The sequence below is a fragment of the Prionailurus viverrinus genome, chromosome A1 (assembly GCF_022837055.1).
Source record: "Prionailurus viverrinus isolate Anna chromosome A1, UM_Priviv_1.0, whole genome shotgun sequence".
Classification (NCBI taxonomy): domain Eukaryota; kingdom Metazoa; phylum Chordata; class Mammalia; order Carnivora; family Felidae; genus Prionailurus; species Prionailurus viverrinus.
In genome coordinates this window covers 98,294,768-98,316,428 of record NC_062561.1, presented here as the reverse complement: position 1 = coordinate 98,316,428, position 21,661 = coordinate 98,294,768, and the positions used below count along the sequence as shown (strand labels likewise).

Here is a 21,661-nt window from a genome sequence, read left to right as displayed (position 1 = left end):
GATATTTGGGTAAAATAAACTTTGGGAAACAACCTAACTTACCAATTTTACGACTAGTTGCCAACTAGCAACAAAATAAATCACTTCTCTAAAATACTCTGGCAGCCCCCACCTTCTCGAAGCTTTGCCGTTTCATCCCTACAGTTCGGCGCTCCAGAATTAAGGTCGCTGTTTCTCTTCTCACCATGCCTATCACCTGTCCTGTTTCTAGAATTGCAAGAAACTGTGGAGACTACAGGTGGAAACACTGAGTCCTGGAGGTCAAAGGGTTTCAAGGTGATCCCCTTAGCTCCTGGCCACTGGCTCCTCTGTGGAAAGGTGCTTTGTGATTCTGGAATTATCAAATGTAGCAAAGAGTAACTCCTCCCTCCCTCCCTTCCTTCCTTTCTTCCTTTATCTATTATTTTTGAGAGAGAGAGAGTGTGCACACGAGCGGGGGAGAGGGGCAGAGGCAGAGAGAGAATCTTAAGTAGGCTACCCACCCAGTGCGGAGCCCCATGCAGGGCTCGACCCTACAATCCTAGCATCATGACCTGAGTGGAAATCTCGAGTCGGACACTTAACTCATGGAGCCACCCAAGCACCCATGGAGTAATTCCTTCATTTAAAGAAGAGATTACACACGTCGGGCTAGTAACATGTTTTGGTTGGGTCTCCACAATGCGTCTTTCTTTTTAAAACGGAGATAAAATTCATAACACATATAATTCACCATTGTCACCATTGTAAAACTGTACAGAGTGATTTTCCTTATATTCACAATGTTGTGCAAACCATCACCACTGTCTCCTTCCAGGACATTGTCATCAGTCCCGAAATAGGACCTCATAATGTTTTAATCCTTTTTGCAATTAGTGAACAACATGTAAAAGTTGGGAGCACGGACATAAGAAATTCATGTTTCCAGCTTCTCAAGGAAAATCTGAACTTCCGACAACATTGTGGGGGGGTGGTGCTCAACGTTGGGGGGGAAACGGGCCCTACAGTTCATCACCTGGCCAGGAAATGACCCGAGGCAAATGAGTTAGCCACCCCTGCTTTACATGATCAGGCACTCAAGCCACTCTGAATCACTTTTAGGACAGCCTAGGGTGTGACTCTGGCAGATTCCCAAATGCTCACAGTTCTGTGTTCCCTGAGCTGGCAATCAAGGATAAGCAGGCTTGACTACCTAGTTCTGAAGCTCCAAGGGATCTATGGGCTTCCAGAAACTTCTTTATTCCCCTTTTCCTCAAAACGCCTGTATTTCCCACCCCAGATTTTTGCTGAAGTCTCTCTTTTCACCTGGAAAGCCATCCTATATTTACCTTAGTAACATCAAACCCGTGTCCCTCGAGGACCACCATTACAACTTGTTTTTGTTTTCTACTTATTACTGTATTTTATTTCCTTGTGACTACTTAATATATTATTAAAATTTTTAAATATATTTAAAATATATATTTTAATATATTTATTTAAATATTTAAATATATTTAAAATATATTATTAAAATTATTAAAAATTTTTTCTTAATGTTTGTTTATTTTTAAGAGGACGAGAGAGAGACAGAGTGTGAGCAGGGGAGTAGCAGAGAGAGAGAGACACAGAATCTGAAGCAGGCTCCAGACTCTGAGCTGTCAGCACAGAGCCCAATGCAAGGCTCAAACTCACAAACCGCAAGATCATGACCCAATGCAAGGCTCAAACTCACAAACTGCGAAATCAGGACCTTCCAAAGTCAAAACCAACTGAGCCACCCAGGCACCCCCCACCTCCCCGCAAAATAATATTTTTAAAAAGGGAATCATATATACTATGTGAATGATGACCGGTACTCCTCCCTTACACATATCATCATGATAAAAATAATTTAAAAATTTTTAATTGTTAAATTAATTATAAAAATTAATTAGATGAGAAAAAAAATACTCTTCATTTCTAACCAGATATCATTGCCTGTGGAAGACCATGAGTCTCATGTCTACCTGCATGATACAAAAGGAGGTGAGTCAGCATGAGTAAGGTGGCAAAAGTCAGAGAGCCTCAAATACAGGCATTCCCTGTGGATGATGCAAAGTATTCGAAGGGAACTGAAATGGACTAATCTTGTAATGTGATTGAAGGTGACTTAACGCTATGCCTGCAGCCTCCCCAAATCAGTCACTGGAGCACCACCAGTGCTTTCCAAAGCATGGAACACGTTCCGTGCTTTGGAAAACAAACCCATGCCTCTCCTTTCCAAAGCCTCCTGCCAACGTGATCCATATCTCAAGAGCTGTGCCCAACCATTCAGCCATAGACAGCCCTTCTTCAACCTCTCTAGTCCGGATGTGCCAGTCCTCCCACATGTACTTCCATATGTGTAGCTCCAACAGCTCCTGGAGACTGAAAACCACTCAAGCATACGGGATGGATCTTCCACATGGCATGTCCTTCTCTGGTGAAGGCTACCGGCGTTAACTAATTTCTGGTCAGATTCCTGGCGTGTGGCGGTTTTGACTCCCTGATGGGGAGAGTTTTGAGGTGATTTTAAAAACTGGAAACCAGTTTCCTAAATGAACTGTAATATGTCCTGGTTCTGCCTAATTTGGGGGTATTACAAACACTGAATACAACTACGATGGGGAAGTCATTCTTGGTGTGCTAAAAAGTAAGAGCTATTGTATTTAGGTCAGTTTTTGTTTTGTTTTGTTTTTAATTTTTTTTTCAACGTTTATTTATTTTTGGGACAGAGAGAGAGCATGAACAGGGGAGGGGCAGAGAGAGAGGGAGACACAGAATTGGAAACAGGCTCCAGGCTCTGAGCCATCAGCCCAGAGCCTGACACAGGGCTCGAACTCACGGACCGCGAGATCGTGACCTGGCTGAAGTCGGACGCTTAACCGACTGCGCCACCCAGGCGCCCCAGGTCAGTTTTTGTTTTAAAGGTTAGGAAGTGTGCCTAGCAGGCTGAGGGTGGGGAGGTAGGTGGTGAGGCTTTGTTTCTGGAGTGGGCAAAGGGGCTGAGCACCTTGTATGATGATGACTCTAGGTGTTATGCATGCCTGGGACCAATCAGTTCACACTACCAGGGTTAACTTGGCTAACGGACATAAGACAAAGATCCCCATAAGCAAATAAAAGCAGAGTGAACTAACCAAACCTTTAAAAAAAATATGAAAGACAACTTATGATGGTCAATTTGTACTTCTCTGGTATCTAGAGTGATTTTCTAAAAATTGGAGGCCTTATGAGACCCACTAAAACTCAGTTTATAAAGCCATGACTATAATTTTACTGACTTAACTGATTAGCAAGGCTTATGGTCAGATCTTTGGGAAATATTACTGATCATATCAAGTAGTTATTTTATAGTAAGTTCTTCAGTATGTAACAGAACCTGCAATTAAAATATTGTGTCTAAGGAGAAAGACAACACACTTCGTTGAAATTTTCTTATTCACATAATTTTTAATATTTTCACTGCTGCAAAAGGCAGAAGATATTTTATTTTATTATTATTTTTTAATGTTTATTTTTGAGAGAGAGAGAGAAAGAGAGAGACAGGACACAAGCAGGGGAGGGGCGGAGAGAGAGAGGAAGACACAGAATCTGAAGCAGGCTCTGGGCTGCTGGGTGGGGAGGTAGGCACCCTCCGAGCTGTAGACACAGAGCCAGATGTGGCTCGAACTCATGGACCTTGAGATCATGACCTGAGCCGAAGTCAGACGCTTAACCAGCTGAGCCGCCAAGGAGCCCCAAGGCACAAGATATTTTAGAAAAATAATAATGGATTTATCTCCAAGATGGGAGACAATGTATACTGTAAACAGACAATAGATAATGGGAAAAAGATGAATCAAGTCCCAAGTGTATGATTGGTGTAAGTTTCTAAATCTAAAAACTTACCCTAACCAGTTTCCCCCTTGAACTTATCTCCTGTTAATTTTCCATTTATGCCATTAAGTTTACACTCCTGCTTCGAAAAGGTTGGTGAGTAGAGTTAATGGATTTGGCAAAAAAAAAAAAAAAGAGCTTTCTCTCTCACATTTTCAGAATCTCTCTTTAATGCCATTTGTTGACCTTGGAATGAAGGAAACAGATGCTATTGTTGGACATAAACGTCGTCTCATACAGTATTTTTAAACCATCAGCTGTACAGCTGGTCTTTATATAGGCAGTGAACACGTGTTTCTCTATACCTTTATTCCCTCAACACATATGAATACACAAATGCCAGAACTCCACCCACATTCCAAGGCAGGGCACATTCTACAGCAAATACCCAAAATGAATTCTGCTATATTTTCCCTGCTGATGAATCAAAATAAAAAAATGTTTTTCATTACGTCCTACAGAGTAAAATAAAACTATTTGACATGCTGCCCCCACCAAAATATAGAAACCATGTTTAAATGAATGTGTAGAGATTCTAGCTGACATCGAAAGGAATTTAAATCTTGAATACACATGTCTAGCATCTATGAGTATTTTTCTTGCATTAAATTGGTATTATCACAAAACAGAGCAATCTTAGATATGGGCAAAAAAAAAAAAAAAAAAAAGCTATAGAATTCTTGGATTAAGATTCCAGGTTCCAAATGGAGCCCTTAATAACATCCCAGCTCTCTAAGGTTTTAATGGCATCTAACAAAGTATTGAGGAGTCAGGGTTGGGCCATCTTTTCTTGAGCTGACTTATGGCTCATTGCATTTTGATGGAGGGTAAAGAATCTGAAATATTTTAAGATATTTTTTTAAATCATTAGGGGTACTGAGGAGAGGCCTGGAGGCTGGTGTTGGGTCAGAAGAGGTCTCAGTAACAGCTATTTCTTGGTCTCTGGCCTCATTGTAAAATGGTGGTCAAATCCTAGAAAGACCACTGCTTTGGTCCCATCTGGTCTTAGAGGCAAGATTTTTTTCAAGCACATTTCAGATCATTTTGACCAGTAGCTTGCCTTTATCACTCATAATTTGATAGAACTTCAGAGCATGTATGTTGATGGTTCAAAAAGGGTTGAGGTCTTTAATCTGCTGTCAAAGCCTGATAAAGCCCATTTCTCATCCCCCAGGTATAAACTAACAAATGAAAGCTGGAGCTTTAATTGTTAAAAGCATTAAATCAGGTTTAAAGGCCTGCTTTACTCAGCCTAAAGAATTTCACATCTGAATTTATCCTCTTTCCCTCTCACCCAACCAAGTACCTATTTTAAAGTACTTATTCCAATAAAGTAATTATTTATGTCAAAGTAGACTTAAGAGTAATAAGCTTCTCTGGGCTGATCCATGTCCCAGGCCTGGAACCCAGGAAGAACCCCAGAGGTACACAATTCTGATGAACTGAAAAAGATGTTTCTGTGGCCAAACAAACAAAAAAAGCAGTGGAAAAAAAAAAAAGGCAGGCATTTCAAACACCCAGGGCTACCCAAACCACTCCTTTTTCCATTGCCCCACAAGATGTGCTGGAAGTGTTTTGATAATAAAGCCCATCTGGCCCCAATCCGAAAGACAACTCTCCAGTTACCATCATTTTTCAATAGAGTAAGAAGTTACCCTGTTATGGCCTCCATTAGCCTGAACAGACCTGGTCTGGTTAAAGCTCTCTCGTGGGTCTATGCTGAGCTAAGGCCTGGCCATTGTGGTTCAAAACAGCATCTAGGAAACTGAACATCACCTATATGGGTTCAAAGGGAACCAGCAAGAAGAAGGTCCTACCAGGACTTCTTAAACGCCCCCCATATTCACAGTTCATTCTGAAAGTCAGTCCATCTTGGTTTTATTTGGCTGCTGGAACCATGCGTGGCATAACTACCTATGAAGTACAACACCTCCCTGTACCTAAAAATGAGACAGCAAGCACAAATGATGGATCATCAGCAATGTTTGGATGATCCGTAAATCTCACGAGAACAGCAGAGATTTTAATTCTGCAAAATATTCTACCCCCAGACCATATGTCTACTCTCACACTCCATTAGTCATCAAACATTTTCTGTTTGCCTACAACATTCCCATCATCATAAAAACTAGAAGATTCTTTCCACTACAAGAGTCTTGATTACTACAAAGACAGAGGAAATGAACAGTTTCGATTAAGGAAACATTTTATTCAATGAAAATTCAGCTTGTAGAAACACTTCCCTTTTTCTTTTGAAAGCATCCTACTAGAACAGATACAGGGTATTTGAAGCACAAATACAGGAGTCCTGTATTTTCAAAAGACTAGATTTTTTTTATCAAGCTCTAACCCAATCATAGCAGGGGTTGCTTACTCTGTCTTACATTAGTCATTATTTATTTATTTATTTATTTAAAGTTTATTTATTTTTGACAGAGACAGAGTGCGAGCATGAGCTGGGGAGGTGCAGAGAGAGAGAGAGGGAGATACAGAATCCGAAGTAGGCTCCAGGCTCCATGCTGTCAGCACAGAGCCTGATGCGGGGTTGGAACTCACCAACTGTGAGATCATGACCTGAGCCAAAGTTGGACGCTCAACCAACTGAGCCACCCAGGTACCCCAGTCATTTTTTTTTTTTAATTTTTTTTTTCAACGTTTATTTTATTTTTGGGACAGAGAGAGACAGAGCATGAACGGGGGAGGGGCAGAGAGAGAAGGAGACACAGAATCGGAAACAGGCTCCAGGCTCTGAGCCATCAGCCCAGAGCCTGACGCGGGGCTCGAACTCCCGGACCGCGAGATCGTGACCTGGCTGAAGTCGGATGCTTAACCGACTGCGCCACCCAGGCGCCCCAGTCATTTTTTTTTTTTAAATGTTTACTTATCTTTGAGTGAGAGAGAGACAGAGACAGAGACAGAGACAGAGCGCAAGCCGGGGAGGGCAGAGAGAGAGAGGTAGACACAGAATCGGAAGCAGACTCCAGGCTCTGAACTGTCAGCACAGAGCCCGACGCAGGGCTCAAACTTGTGAATTGTGAGATCATGACCTGAGCCAAAGTCAGATGCTCAACCGACTAAGCCACCCAGGTTCCCCTGTCCTGCCTTAGTCTTCATAACAGAGCAGGAGACAACAAGGAAGAGGCATGGGAGAATAAGAACTTGAGTCATGGCCACTTTCAACCCAAGAATAGTAACCATAACCTTGTTCTTTATGGATTTATGACTTATTTCTAAACTTGGCAAATGAGGCCTCATTGTCCCAAAGAATCGAAAAGCATTTACATGCATTTTGTATTTTAAATCATCATTCCCTGACATATGTTCTTATTCGAAAAACAAATTGCAGTCTTCACATTGAAGACTAACCCTTGCTCAAAGTTCATGATTCGGAGAGAGAAACACTTTTTGTTGTTGTTGTTAGAGACAGTCTCATCTAATACATGTTGTATCTAATTTAGCATTTCTATGAAATGCTATGGTGTTAAGAATTAAGACCAAAGAAAGATGCTTAGGGCAAGAAAGAAAGAAGAGAAACAGTATTTCCATTAAGGGAGGGAAAAATTACATTATTTAAAATAAGATCTGAAGTTATCTGTGAAGTCCTGAAATAAGAGCTGTAGGCGACAAGACGCTGAAAAGCCTTCTGGTATCTGTCAAAATGGTAGAGTTCTGGGGTGCCTGGGTGGCTCAGTTCATTAAGTGTCTGACTTTGGCTCAGGTTGTGATCTTGCAGTTCGTGGGTTTAAGCCCCAAGTGGGCCCTATGCTGACAGCTCAGAGCCTGAAGCCTGCTTCGGATTCTGTGTCCCCCCCCCCCCTCAAAAATAAATAAACATTTTAAAAAATGGTATAATTCTTCCAAAGCAGTTAAGGGGCTTCATGACAAAAGAAATTTAAGAATCACTACATTCACTGGAAGTAACTTTGGGGAAAAAAGGGCTCTTTCCATCGGGCCTTAGATTCAAGAACATAAGAGACATAGTATGTAGAGCTGCCCAGGTGCCAACGACATTTCCCCATTACGTACTTCGGGAGGGTGATGATTTAAAAGGAGCTCAAGATAAAAGAGGCAGCAAGGAGAGAATAAGGACTCTCGCAGATTCTCATGACAATTCAAATACCCTCTTAGTTCATTAAAAATGAATGAACACCGTAAAATCAGTTTCAATCTGTATAACAGAAAATGTCAGGTGAAGTGAGAGCACGGAAAAAATGAGAGAGCTAAGTGGCTGGCTTGGAGCTTCATACTTAGCAGGCATGTTGAAATGACTGACAAAGACCTATTCTGTCCAGAAATCCCCCACTTTATTTTTAAGCCTGGAAACTGGTTAGTCATATCTATACAGAACACTTCCTGTCCAGAGGCACGAAGATGGCAACAATCTGCCAAGTTTAGTAGCTGCCTACGTTTAGTGAATTGAGTTATTCATGGAATAAAAAACAGCATCGAACATTAGGGGAAAAAAATCTGGCTAACTGAAGCTTTAAAAGATATACAAAGAAAACAGGTTTGACTATTTCACAGAAGAGGGATAGATGGTGCCATGGAGAAAAAAAAATGAAAGAACAACAGACAATATTATTCTAAGAGACTATTTGCTGGTAGTTTCTGGACTATTCTAGCATCCCTACCAAATATAACAGCTCTCTCACTCCCACCCTTTAGATTAATAGTGCAAGTGGGGTGCCTGGGAGGCTCAGTCGGTTAAGCGTCAGACTTCAGCTCATGTCATGATCTCACCGCACTGAGTTCAAGCCCCACGTTGGGCTCTGTGCTGACAGCTCAGAGCCTGGAACCTGCTTCGGATTCTGTGTCTCCCTTTCTCTCCGCCCCTTCCCCAGTCTCTCTCTCTCAAAAGTAAACATTAAAAAAATAAAAAAAAGATTAATAGTGCAAACGGCAGCCCACATCTTCATCTACAAAAGTGTCCAAAGACTGCAGACTATCTCAGGGAACTAAGCAGCAGCAACGAAATCCTCCTTTCTCTTAATATGGTCTAATTCTAGGGTAAAGGAAGGGCCGCCTGAGAATTTTACAAAAACATGAATGCAGAGGACTAAAATATAGAGCAGAAAGGTAAACTTTCATCCACTGGTCTACCACCACTGTGTGACAGTAAGAATGCATGTTTGGGAAACAGAGGAAAACAATTAAGGATGGGAAGAAGGACCTTATCCCGGGCCACCCTGAGGGCTGTCAGGCTTCAGTGAGGCTGGCTCTCCCCACGGCAATTATAATTTTACTTGATTAACCCTTACGCGTGTCACAACAAGCCAGCCCAAGTGCCACCACAGAGAAACCTGAGGCGCGGCACCGCCTCCCCCCCACACGCCCGCACCCCAGGCACAGAGGGGGCAACCGCAAAGCATGCTGGGATGGAGGGCCACAGCAGGATCATCAAATACTCACTCCTATGCAGTTGCTCCTGTGCGTCTGGGGTTATCAGTCAGATCATCAAGTCAGCTATGGTCGAGCGAGCCAAATAATTTAAACCAGTTCTACCCATAAAAACCCCTCAGCCTGAAATTCTTCAGTGAGCCTGCTTACCGTCAGACTTGCTAGTTCGTGGACCCCCCAGAAGGGAGGGACAGCTTTACTGGGAGGGGGTGATGGAGCTCTACTCCTCCAACCGCCATTCACCCGAAGGCCTTCCAGAAAAGGGAATGGCACGACCTGGCAGAGGGCTCTGAAACGACTCCCACAGGCTGGCTTTCCTGCCTTTTTCTAACTCATCGTCTGCCATTTGCAAGCTCTTTGAGGAAATCATTTTTATAACCCAGCATGAGCGTCGCTAGAAATCCAAGCCAAGACAACACAGCCCTGGCTTCTGACTGGCCCCGATTCAGCAGTTGGAAAGGCAGCAGCATTCCTCAGTGTCACGTCCTTGTTTATGGGCCTGGCATTCATCCCACCCACCGGGAAGAGCCACAGAGCTCCTGTGTCCTCCACAGGCCACTGTTCCGCTGCCTCCAAGTGGGCCTCCTACTTGGGAGACCAGCTCACCCTCCGGCCTACTGTTAACTCACACCCCAACAGACCAAACTGTCAAAACGTCTTATCCCATTATCTCAGTTACACCGCTGCTCACCTCTCTCGTTTGGCCCAAGTTTTGTTTTTGTTTTTTTCCCTTCTCGTTCCAGAGTTATTTCCTTACTCCTCCCTTCCTGTCTCTCCACATGCCTACCCCTGCCCTTGGAACCTCCACATCAGGGCTGGATCCCCGCCCCCTCCCTCTCCACAAGGCTCCCACTCACGATTTCTTCCTCATTGTTCCCTTGAAATTTTGAAATCTGTCCAGTGGCCACTCCCTCAAAGCTCCTTGCTATTCTGGTTTTCTAGAAGGGTTCTGTTCCCGCTCAGTACATGTGACTTGCCCCTCAAGGCTAACTCCTTGAAAACTCTCCCAAGAGACCTCTTTGACTATCATCTCCTTTCTCAGGAGTACTGGAGTCAGACATTTAGACTCGGGATCCTGGGGAGGGGTCCATTGCCATGCTAGCTCTTTTGTAACTGACTTCATTTTAATTTTAAACCTCGAAAGGAGAAAACGGTGTTATAAGCGCTTTACAGTAAAGAGAACAGTCCGTGCAGTAGTATCTCACTTTTATCGAGTAACTTCACAGAAGAAAAGAAGTTCCTTGGGACAAGCCCACCCTTCCGTGCTCTCTACAGAACGTGCACTGAGGCCTTCATCAGGTTGAATATCGTAGGCAGGCCTCGGACGCATTCTGTCATTAGGTGTCATTATAAACCTCCTTATTCACCCAGCACCTGCTGAGTGAAGCTGTCTTATCACTGACACACGCATCCCCTCATCGGCTCTCACAAGGGACCAGCACATTCCCACTGCTGTGACCAACAGGAGAAACATAAAATTTCTCAGGATGGCTCAACTACTTAGTGTGGCCCAAATCCTACGTTATACGTATAAGACGAAAGCCTGTCAAATCTAGGGTATCCCCGGCAGATACATCGGTAGATTTCTAAGACAGGCCCTCAGGAAGAAAAGGCATGGGGTTGGGGGCAGGGGAGAAGATGTGAAGGCGAAAGGGAAGCTAGAAACATTCTCTAATTCTCAGGTTGGCCAAAGCTTCTTCCTGATGTGAAGAGCTGGATTAAATTTCCTGCCAGGATTCACTTGTTAGCCTCAGGCATCCAGGGCTGACCGTGCCAACGCCACAGAGAGAGACAGGGCTGAGGTGAGTGGGATGCAGATCAAGAAAGGAATCAGGGGGCAACTAAGATTTGAAGGTGTGCACCAATGGAGATGATGGGAGTAGCCCTTCCTCAGGAGACGGGCGCTTGCTCACAGCTGGGACAGTCACCCCACAGCCTGCACACCTTCCCTCATTCCCACGCAGTACTGACTGAATGTTCATGATGTGGTCTAATCCCTTAGCAGATGAGATCTTAGGCTCCGAGCATTTGCTGAGACCCCAAAGAGAAGGCAGCAAAGCCTCTCCTCAGACGTGGCTGACCACTGTCTCATTCTCCTGGCCTCTAAAACCGGCTTCTCGGGGCGCCTGAGTGGCTCAGTCAGTTAAGCGTTCAACTCTTGATTTCAGCTCAGGTCATGATCTCACGGTTTGTGAGTTCGAGCCCCATGTTAGGCTCTATGGAAATCAAGAGTCGGACGTTTAAACGACTGAGCCACGCAGGGACCCCAGGCAAAAAGGTCTTAAGGCTTCGGGAGCCTAAAGCTGTCGTGGTCACTTAGGGCATTTCACCATTTCCTTGGGAGAAAGTCTGCTCCCAGTTATTTACAAAATTAAATCTTGTCACCACAAACCCGGAGAGCGTATTCCCAAGTACGCGCACAGATGGTACTACACACACAAACGCCAAACCCCCATCTCTCTCATCAGGCTCTGTGCTGACAGCTCAGAGCCTGGAGCCTGCTTCGGATTCTGTGGCTCCTTCTCTCTCTCTCTCTGTTCCTCTTCTGCTCATTCTCTGTCTCTTAAAAATAAATAAACGTTAAAAAATAAATAAATAAATAAACATAAATACCACAAGGTACCACTTAATAGCAACACAGGCTTTGCCCAGGCTTGCAGATCCCCAGAGAAGCACCTCTGAGACATTCAGTGCCCACTCAGCAGTTAGTCACTCAGGACGCACTGCAGCACAACTCTTCTTCAAGCTTCTTAAACTCTTAGAACCAGATTGAAGTAATTGTTCTTTCAGGTTCCTTGGTCAGCTGCCGTGGGAGCCGCGGGCTGACTCCCAGAATGCACCAGGCCTGCAGGGCCCTGGGGAAAACGAGACTGTGGGGCGCCCATCTGTTACTGCAGCCGCCCGTCCGGTGTCTGAACGCTTCCCACCCACACAGGTGCACACGTTCTCCCCACAAGAGCGCCCCTGCCCAACCGGCACCCTCAATGGTGAATTTCCCTAAATGATGCTCTTCTCAAAGGAATGAAAACAAATTAGCTCACTGTGTAATCGCCTCTCACTTGGACTCTCCCACTTTCCACACCAGGGAGTGAACAAGACCTATATGCAGAGCTCAATTTTACTTCACAGTGCCTCTTCATCTTCGTCACTGGTTATCCACTTAGGAGAAGGTGAAATAGGAAATCTTCAGGTGTTCAACCACTCCCTTTAGGTTTTGTAAATTCCCCCCAAAGCTGGTGAACGGCAGCCATACAAACAGATGAGGTCCATCCTGCCTCAAGGAGAGCTCAAGAACAAATGCAGGATGCAAAAAACCTATGTTTGCAAAACTTCTTGTTGGCCAAACAGGCATGAGGGGGAAGAGGGGTGCGGTGCTTGATAGGCCCTGGACGTTACCTCTCTGGGCCTCAGTTCTGCATCTCTAAAATAAGAGGTAAGATAAAAGAACGTGTGCTGTTGCTTTTTAACTCTAAATCGTGGTGATTTTACTTGTGTCTGGAGGAGAATCATTTTAATTACAAAGTCTCCTTACCACAGATCTTCCTGAAATATTACAGACAGACACAATGAGTTGATTTTTTTCAAGTTTATTTATTTTGAGAGAGAGTGAGAGTGAGTGGGAAGGGCAGAGAGAAGGAGGGAGACAGAAAATCCCAAGCAGGCTTCGTGGGGTCAGCCTAGAGCCTGACACAGAGCTCGATCCCACGAAACGTGAGATCATGACCTGAGCCAAAATCAAGAGTCAGACACTTAAATGACTGAGCCACACAGGTGCCCCATGAGTTGATTTTTTTTTAATGCAGCTTACGCTATCATTTTAGGCACAACCCACTAAATGAAGAGAGGTATATGACCAAGCTCAACTCATTCTTTTCCAAGTTGTCAGCATCCTTCTCGTACAGACGGAAATGTTGACAAATAAACGGTTTGTGGCAGATCGAGCGACTCTGCGTTACTCTGAAGTGAAATCACTGGGTCTGGAGATTTCTCTGGCCCCACTGCATGCTCTGGCACTTGCCCACTTTTTGGGCTGTTTGCCGGATTACCCACAGCCAGGAACAGGGAACCTAATCATCTACGTTATCCTGACTGCTCACTGGCGCCATAGTTCGGGGACCAGAAAAGCGTGATACATATTCAGTCTGATGAAAATTTCAGAAGTGAGGAAGAAAAAGGCCCAGACACCCTGAAGCCGGGGGTGTGGAACAATGTCGGGTCATCAGTGATGTCCACCGTACAGAAGATGGTTTGGCAAGGACCTCTAAACCAATGTTCCACTTTTAGTCCCTGTGAGCACTCTGTACTCCAAGGCTAATGACTACATAAAAGGAAACATGATCACATCAAAGTCTGGTATTTTAGACCCTATGCTGGACCTCTTATGTTATACATGACATCAAGGTCAGCTGCACCCAGGGCCATGCATTTCTTCAGAGCCTTTCTTTTTCTTTCCATCTGCAGAGAAGGGCCAGCACAGGGAGGGAAGAGGGGAGAAAACCGGTACAGTAATGCTTAGCAAAGAATGCTGTTATAGAAGCTGTCGCACCTCATGAGGTCCCTAGGCAGCGAGGACCCTACCCGATGTGGCTTTCTGGTGACAGAAGAGATGAACAAGTTACCACCATGGAAAAAGTGAGCTGTTCTCTCCTATGATAAATACTCTGCCAGGTGTTGGTCCCGTTCTTTCTAGTGTGAAGTCTCTATGAGGAGTCAGTCCTCAGACATACCTCTGTCCTGTCATTTGGTTGACTTCAGTCATCCGACTGCCAAGTTGATTGATCACAACAGGCTGCCTGAGGGGCGCCTGGGTAGCTCAGTCGGCTAAGCTCCTGACTCTTCGTTTGGGCTCAGGTCAGAATCTCACAGTTCATGAGATTGAGCCCTGCATTGGGCTCTGTGCTGACAGCACAGGGCCTGCTTGGGATTCATTCTCTCTCTCTCTCTCTCTCTCTCTCTCTCTCTGCCACTCCCCTGCTCACACACTCTTTCTCTTTCTCTCTCAAAATATATAAACTTAAATGATAATAATAATAAAGGTTTAAAAAACAAAAAAATAGGCTTCATGAAAACCCACCAGGGAAGTGAGGACCCCAGAGAGGGCAGACCATGGTGAGACAGATTCAGCATAGGTAACCTGAAGTCCTGAGAAACTACCATACGGTCACTGAGGAACAGGTCAGTTACCTGTTAAAATGACATTTCAACCGAGGAGGGCTACCATCGAGAGTGTAAATGTCTGTGCATATTGCCAACAAGTTAACTCATCACCAGGAGACATGACAAGTTAACTGAGTGGATCACAACAGACTTGAGGATCACTCACTGTGTATACCCATCTTGCAAATTTTGAAGAAACTTGAAGCCCAGTGGATACTATAAGGTCACCAAATTGTGATAACCTAATATACACATAACTGAAGCCTATTTCATCTCAGTGACCAGGGGAGTCCACACTCCCTTTTCAAGTTGGCGACTCAAAAAACCTTGTCCCAAAGGTGCTTGGGTCTCCCCCGACCCTCCACTGCAGTGGGCTCCAGGTACCCCCTACCAGCCCTGCTGGGCTCCTAGATCCCCTCACCAGGGGAGAAGAATGCACTCAAGACTCCCTACCCGTGTCCCTGAGAGGCAGGAAAGAGCCTGGGTCTCCTCTTCCTTCTCCAACACCTGCCCTCTCCACCCCTCACTTCCGGAGCCAGGGTGCAAATGAACACAGACCACAGGGAGCATCCCCCTGAATGCCAAGCTTGAGGATGGGGGAGGGTAGCTTTGGGACATTCCCAGGAGTATCAGGTCAGGGTTAAAAGCATGGGTTCTGCGGATAGTCAGCGTCCATTCACACCCTGATTCCACTTTTTCTAGCTTTGTGATGTTAGGCACAGTTTGTAACCTCTCTGGACTTCAGATTGCTTTACTGTTATGCGGAGTCAACACAAGGGATTATTATACAAGTATTAAATGAGATAATATACATAATCAGTTGCTTGGCACTGTGTCTGGCACACAGAAGACCTCAGTACATTTTAGTTTCAAAACTGTGTCTTCAGGGGCGCCTGGGTGGCTCAGTCGGTTACATGTTCCACTCTTGACTTTGGCTCAGGTCTCTCTCTCTCAAAAAAAAATTAAATTAAACAGTAAAAAAATTTACTTTTGAGAGAGAGAGACAGAGACAGAGCACAAGCAGGGGAGGGACAGATAGAGAGAGGGAGACACAGAATCTCAAGCAGGATCCGGGCTCTGAGCTGTCAGCACAGAGCCCGACGCAGGGCTTGAACCCACAGACTACGAGATCATAACCTGAGCCAAAGTCGGACACCTAACCGACTCAGCCACCCAGGCACCCCCATTAAACATTTTTTTTTCTAATAAAAATTAAAAAATAAAGGAGAGGGGCGCCTGGGTGGCTCAGTTGGTTAAGTGTCTGACTTCAGCTCAGGTCATGATCTCATAGTCTGTGATTTCAAGCCCCATGTTGGGCTCTGTGCTGACAGCTCAGAGCCTGGAGCTAGCTTCTGATTCTCTCTCTCTCTCTCTCTCTCTCTCTCTCTGCCCCTCCACCGCTCATGCTCTCTCTCAAAAATAAATAAACACTAAAAAAAATTAAAACAAAAATAAAGGAGAGATAAATGCCTAAAATTGGACAAAGTGTTGAGGATACCTTGAAGAATGGAGCTCAGTCACTGACTGTATAAATAGGAAATGATCACCTCATACCACTTACACTGGGGAAGAAAACAGATGTGGTCTTGCCCTCCAGAGCTTGTGATCTGGAGAAGAGATGCTAAACAGTAACGGTAAGGCCAAGAACAGGTGCTCTAAGAGAAGGCAGATCCTAATTCAGGCTGGAGGCTCAGAACAAATCTCTCCAAGGAAGTGAAAAGAACGTCAGGTAGGGAGGATAGAGCCAGCAGGAGGCCCAGCAGGTGCAAACACTCTGAATTAGGAAGCTGATGGAAAAGAACCAGGAAAGACATCAGGTGCGGTGAGGAGCCCAAGGTGGAAGGCGTGGCCATCTGCTGTGGGAAGGACACCTACTCCACGGACACCTGAAGGGAGGGAATGGGTGAAGGTGAGTCTGTCACTCTGGGGGCAGGAAGTTGAGGGATGGTCTAATGGCTACTGTTTTCTCTGTGAAATAGCAGGCCTGGTGAGGAGGCAGAAGAGAAATGGGTGAGGGCAGGGTAAAACCTATTAGGGGCCCCAGAGGAGGAGCTGAGCTCACTCACAGCTCCAGGGTCACTTTTTCCCAAGTCCCCACATAGCAACCCCTCCTTAACAATGGCTTCCTCACAGGGCACCTGGGTGGCTCAGTCGGTTAAACGTCTGACTCTTGATTTTGATTCCAGTTATTTGATCTCACAGTTCATGGGATCGAGCGCCGTGTTGGGCTCTGTGCTGACAGTGCCGAGCCTGCTTGGGATCCTCTCTCTCCCCCTCTTGCTGCCCCTCTCCCAATCTCTCTCTTTCTCTCAAAATAAATAAACATTAAAAAAAAACTATAAAAAAATGGCTTTCTTACTTTCTGGTACCAAGGCTACAAGAACCTAGACGAAGGAATTATGCATCCCATGACGTTTAACAGTAGAAAGGTCCTCAGAGATCAGAGCCGCCCTTCATTTTTCCCTATTTCACAATTAAGTAATTTACTCAACAGGATGCCCCTAAACGCAAAAAATGTGGCCGTCAGCCTATCTCCTCAGGAAGCTGCCGTCCACTGGAAACTGTTGGTGTCTTCCTTTCTATGACCTTCCCCTTTTTCGCAAAGTGGGTTTCGTCCTTCATTTCTCTTGCTTTCTTATTCACATCATGCCCGTATATCTTAAATTCATTCAGCTTTTAATAAAGCCAGGCCTGGATTATTTCTTTCTGTTTAATACTCAAGCACAATCACCTATTCATTTGTAAGCAGGCAAAATTCAGTCAATTCTTTAGGAGGTGGCCATAGACTGAGGATGGAATCTCAGCCCGCCTGGCACAGAGTCAAGTGCGTTCTAAGCTATGATGGCTTAACAATATCCCCAGTCATTTGCTTCCACATTCACTCACATACACAAATATGTTGGCCTCTAAGGACTTCTGAATCGACTTGATATTTTTTTCAGATTTAACCCAAAGAAAGTGTAAGTCTCTCACTGGAGCTCAGAATAATGACTTACAAGCATCTCCCATGATAGGAAGTCAGGCACCAACTATCGGAAGGCAATGTAGACATTGTGAAGAGCCTGTGGTGATGCCACACTAAATGAGATACTCAACTCTATCAGAAGAAAAAAAAAAAGCTAAGGAGAGGGGAAAGGACTAGTGAGGAGAGAGAAAAAATAATACTTTACACAGGGTAACTCCTTTCAAAGACATCCCGGGGGTGACAGCTAAACAGAGGGTTCTAGATTACAGCTAATACCCAGCCTTGTAAGAAGTGCCCAGGATATGGACACACACTCACTCACACACAAACACACCCTTTATTTCCTGGCAGAAGTGACAATGATTCTGTGAATAAAGTATTCACGCCATCTCCCTGCAGAGTTATTCCATATCTTTCCCTAATCCCCATCAATGTAAACCTGTAGCACCTCATATCATATTTTTTTAAAATTCTGGGCCTTCTGTAAAAAGCAGAGTCCAGACCATTTTGCTGCAGTTCTGCAGAATGGAAATGATGGCAAGTGGAGGTAGTAAGGGGAGGACCTAGTAGGGAGTGGCCATCAAGCACCCTCTTCACCCTCTGTTTAGGCTACTATCCAGAGAGCTGGGCAGGAGAGAACAAGGTGGATGCCGCGAGAGGAATATAGTCTACACTCTGCGATGACGTTTTTTTCCATCTTCCCCGCCTGCTCCTTCTTTCCCAAAAGAAAGGAAAAACACACCTGGGAGAAAATGCCAATTTAAATATTACTTGTAATCAGTACAAGAGTTCACCAGGCTGGATTCTCTCAGCCTGTTTCCTATCTGCCTTTGACTACCTTTGACTTACTATAAATTGCTGTTATAAAGACAAAAAAAAAAAAAAAAAAAAAAAACCAGCCATCAGCACATGGCTCCATCAAGACAGAGGCCACCGCCAGGAAACATTAATCCCCCACGCTCCACATCAAGCTCAAATACAATGCTCCTGGCTGTCATTTTTCATTCACAACAGCCTCATATTTCTATTAAACAACCTCTTTTACTGACTTCTTTCCCCACACCACATAATAAGGTAAACACCAGCCCCCAGAGACCACATTATGAAACACAGAGCTTTACTTTGGGAAGGGAATCAGTAAAAAGACAGAAGAGGCCAAGTTTGAAGGGATCTCCCTAAGCCATTCCCGTCTACCAAATGGAAAAATGATGGGGTTCCTTTCTGCTCCCCAGGCTCCCAGCGGCTGCTGCGATTAACTTGAAATCTACCAGTTTCCCAAGAGGCTGCTCCAAAAGAAAAGGAATTTTCATAATTATGAACAGTCTCCTCTCCTACTACTCTCTAATTTTCCCCAATTCTCCTCCCTCCCACCCCCACTTACAAGAGGACTTTTGTACACATCGAGTTTCAGGAAACAAAGCATACAAACATTCACACACAAATAAACTCCCAGAACTAACACCAGCGTATAATTGTGTTTTCGTTGGAGCTTTTCCAGCCCTGTCACCCGTTCTCTGTTAGGAGTAAAGGAAACCCTTTGCCTGGGTGAAGTTAGAAACAGACAAACTCCTCGGTTTACAAGCGGCACAAGGCGCCCCTCACATCTCTGGGCTCCCTTAAGCCCCCAACAAAATGAATTCACCACTGAAAAGTCAGTAAAGAAAAAAAAGAAAAAAACAACAACTAACCTATTCCCTAAATGAAGATCTTTCACTTCTCCCCCTCACTCGGCTTCCCCTTTTAACCGGAAACACACGGAGTTTCCAATTTCTGAAACCCTTTTTAAGGGTCTCTCAACTGTTTGGGCTCTTGCAAAGAAGTCCTAATGCAGGCAGGCAAGCGCTTTTCAAAGCACATTTTGCATTCTTGGAGTCAATACTGGGGCCGTTTCCTTTCCAGACAAATCTACAAGCAGCTTTTAGTGGGCTGCCTGCGCTAGATCGGACTTGTCCTCTCCTTGTCTCGTTGGGGCTGCGGGGTGAGCAGGGTACAGGGCTCTGTATAGTCAGCTCTCGCTGAGCTGCGACAAAGTAGCCACCGCTCGTTGTAAAACTCCCATCTACTCCCCTACTACGCCTTTCCTCCACATTCCTCCGCGGGACTTGGCCGCTCCCCCCGCCCACCAACCCCCAAGAAATCAAAGCCATACCTTCCTTGGATTCTTCTGCTTCGGAGTGCATGGTGTCAGGGTAACCGGCTGCAGGGGCGATTACCGCTGACATGTACTCAGACGAGCTTCAAGTTTGCTCCGAGGCCAAAACCCCGCTCACGACAGAAAATAAAAGGAAGGGGAGCCACTAAAATCAAAACCTCCCCGGGGCGGAGGGCTGGTTCTGGTGCAGGGATTTTTGCAGGGGGAAACTTCTGCAAGAGTGACGAATCGCGTCTCGGCTGGGCGGCAGGAGTCCGCCCCCGGGGCCGCGCGGACCCGGCCCGTCGCAGGGCGGAGGCGACCTGGCGCGGCTGGCGGGGCCCAGGCGCACGCAGGTGGGGTGGAGGCCAGGACCGCAGCCCGACTCTCGGAACAGGCAGGGCCGAGGGGCGCCGTGGGCAAACGTGACCGAGACTGGCTACGCCTGTGAAATACATGTGCAACTAAAGCAACAAGGCTCATCTCAGCGCGCGCTGCAATTGCACAGAAATACGAAATGCACTTACGGTTACAGAAATACCCCTGGATCTCTGGGTTACATTTTTCGGCGCCCATTTAACTTTTCTTGTCTTGGGGTCTGACATGCCAAGAAATAAGGATGTTGAAGCTGCTCTGATTTGTCCGTTCCTTCTGCGGGGAAAGTAACGTGGCCCTTGGTCCATGTGGCTGGAAGGACCAGTTTCACCAGGCACAGGCAACCTCACCAGCCCAAGAGCAGGGCCTTTTGAAGAAAGTGGGGTTGGCCTCCACCCCTTACCTTTGCACTGGAAAAGCAGACAAGGCGGCTTACTCAGCATAACCCGGGCGAGCACTCTTACTCAAACCCCAGCTCCGGCGCAGGAGCAGCTCCATTACAAGGTAGCCCTAAGGATGGTCCTCGGAACGGAGAGCGCCCTTCCCCTCCCGCGCTACTGTCGACAAAGCGGGATAAATTCTTTCCAAATGCCAAAGGGGGAGGCCGGTATTCCGGCTTTTGAAATGCTGATAGAATAGAAAGTCTGGCAGAGCATGGGGAGGAGAGCTCAGTTCTGCCCCCTGGTCTGGTCCACTGGCTCCTTACAATTGGTTGAGAGGTGGGCGTCTTCACTTGGTGAAACCTTGGTTTTTCCTTCCGAGGGTCGTGGATTAGAGCTGACATGGAGATACCTGTCTTAATGGAGGTATTTTGCAGAGCACCAGTTTTCTCACCAATCTAAGGCAAAAGATGCTCCAATAACATACCGGAAAGATGGTGAACTCTGAGAAAAGTTCTATTCTTTTAATAAGTTTCTCCTCCAGCTGCTTTCTTTTTCCTCATTTCCCATTTTAATATGGGCAAAAACACAAGAGTAGGCACTAAGGTAAATTCGGTGAAAAGAATACACAAAAGATCTGGATTTAAAGAGCCTGAATTAAAATTTATCATTTTTTAACGACTTTCAGCAAATTAATCTCTTTGGGCCTCCCTTCCCTCACATGTAAAATGAGGATTACAAATAGTATTTACTTGACATATTTATGTTTGGTATTAAATAAGGTAATAGAAGCGGCACCTGGGTGGCCCAGTTGGTTAGCCGTTGGACTTCGGCTCAGGACATGATCTCACAGTTTGTGAGTTCAAGCCCTGCGTCGGGGGCTCTGTGCTGATAGCTCAGAGCCTGGAGCCTGCTTCGGATTCTGTGTCTCCCTCTCTCTCTGCCCCTCCCCTGCTCACACTCTGTCTCTCTCTCAAAAATAAATTAGAAAACATTAAAAAAAATAATAAGGTAATACAAGCAAAAAGTGATTTGAAAAGCATAAAGTCCTACAGGGATTATTACAAAGTATTGCACCATTAAAAGTAAGTTTTTGTAGAAGATGCTCGAACTTTTTATTTCAATATTGGGTTTGAACAGGAAAAAAGCATTTATGCAAGTCACAAGCAGTAAAGGTGATTATAAAGATTAATATAAGGCCCAGATATCCAATCACTTCCTATTGCTGAGTGATTCTAACATAGCTAAGACCCTAAGCAGACTTTTATCTCCATTTCACTGAAAGGGCAGGATGATGACAGAAAGACAGCCAATTCAGAGAAGAGGAGAAACATCTGGATAACATGAGTGCTGTGGAGCCTCTCCTGGAAAGTGACCTCACCACCTGAAGGGTAACAG

The 21,661-nt window shown here is 45.3% G+C and overlaps 1 protein-coding gene across 6 annotated transcripts in view; it reads right to left on the bottom strand.

The window, feature by feature from the left end:
* TNFAIP8 (TNF alpha induced protein 8) overlaps window positions 1-21,661 on the bottom strand; it is a 132,693-nt gene that overhangs the window by 18,201 nt on the left and 92,831 nt on the right. Inside the window, exon 1 of one of the 6 annotated variants that reach the window (XM_047858971.1) lies at window positions 20,287-20,516. The exons of 2 other annotated variants lie outside the window; for them this stretch is intronic. In XM_047858971.1, coding sequence (XP_047714927.1) covers window positions 20,287-20,326 — 40 coding nt within the window. In that variant the 5' untranslated portion in view covers window positions 20,327-20,516. Of the gene's footprint in view, window positions 1-9,405; window positions 9,609-19,526; window positions 19,914-20,035; window positions 20,197-20,286; window positions 20,517-21,661 lie in introns of those variants that run through there. 3 more of the 6 variants (XM_047858965.1, XM_047858956.1, XM_047858998.1) reach the window with 3 other exon arrangements.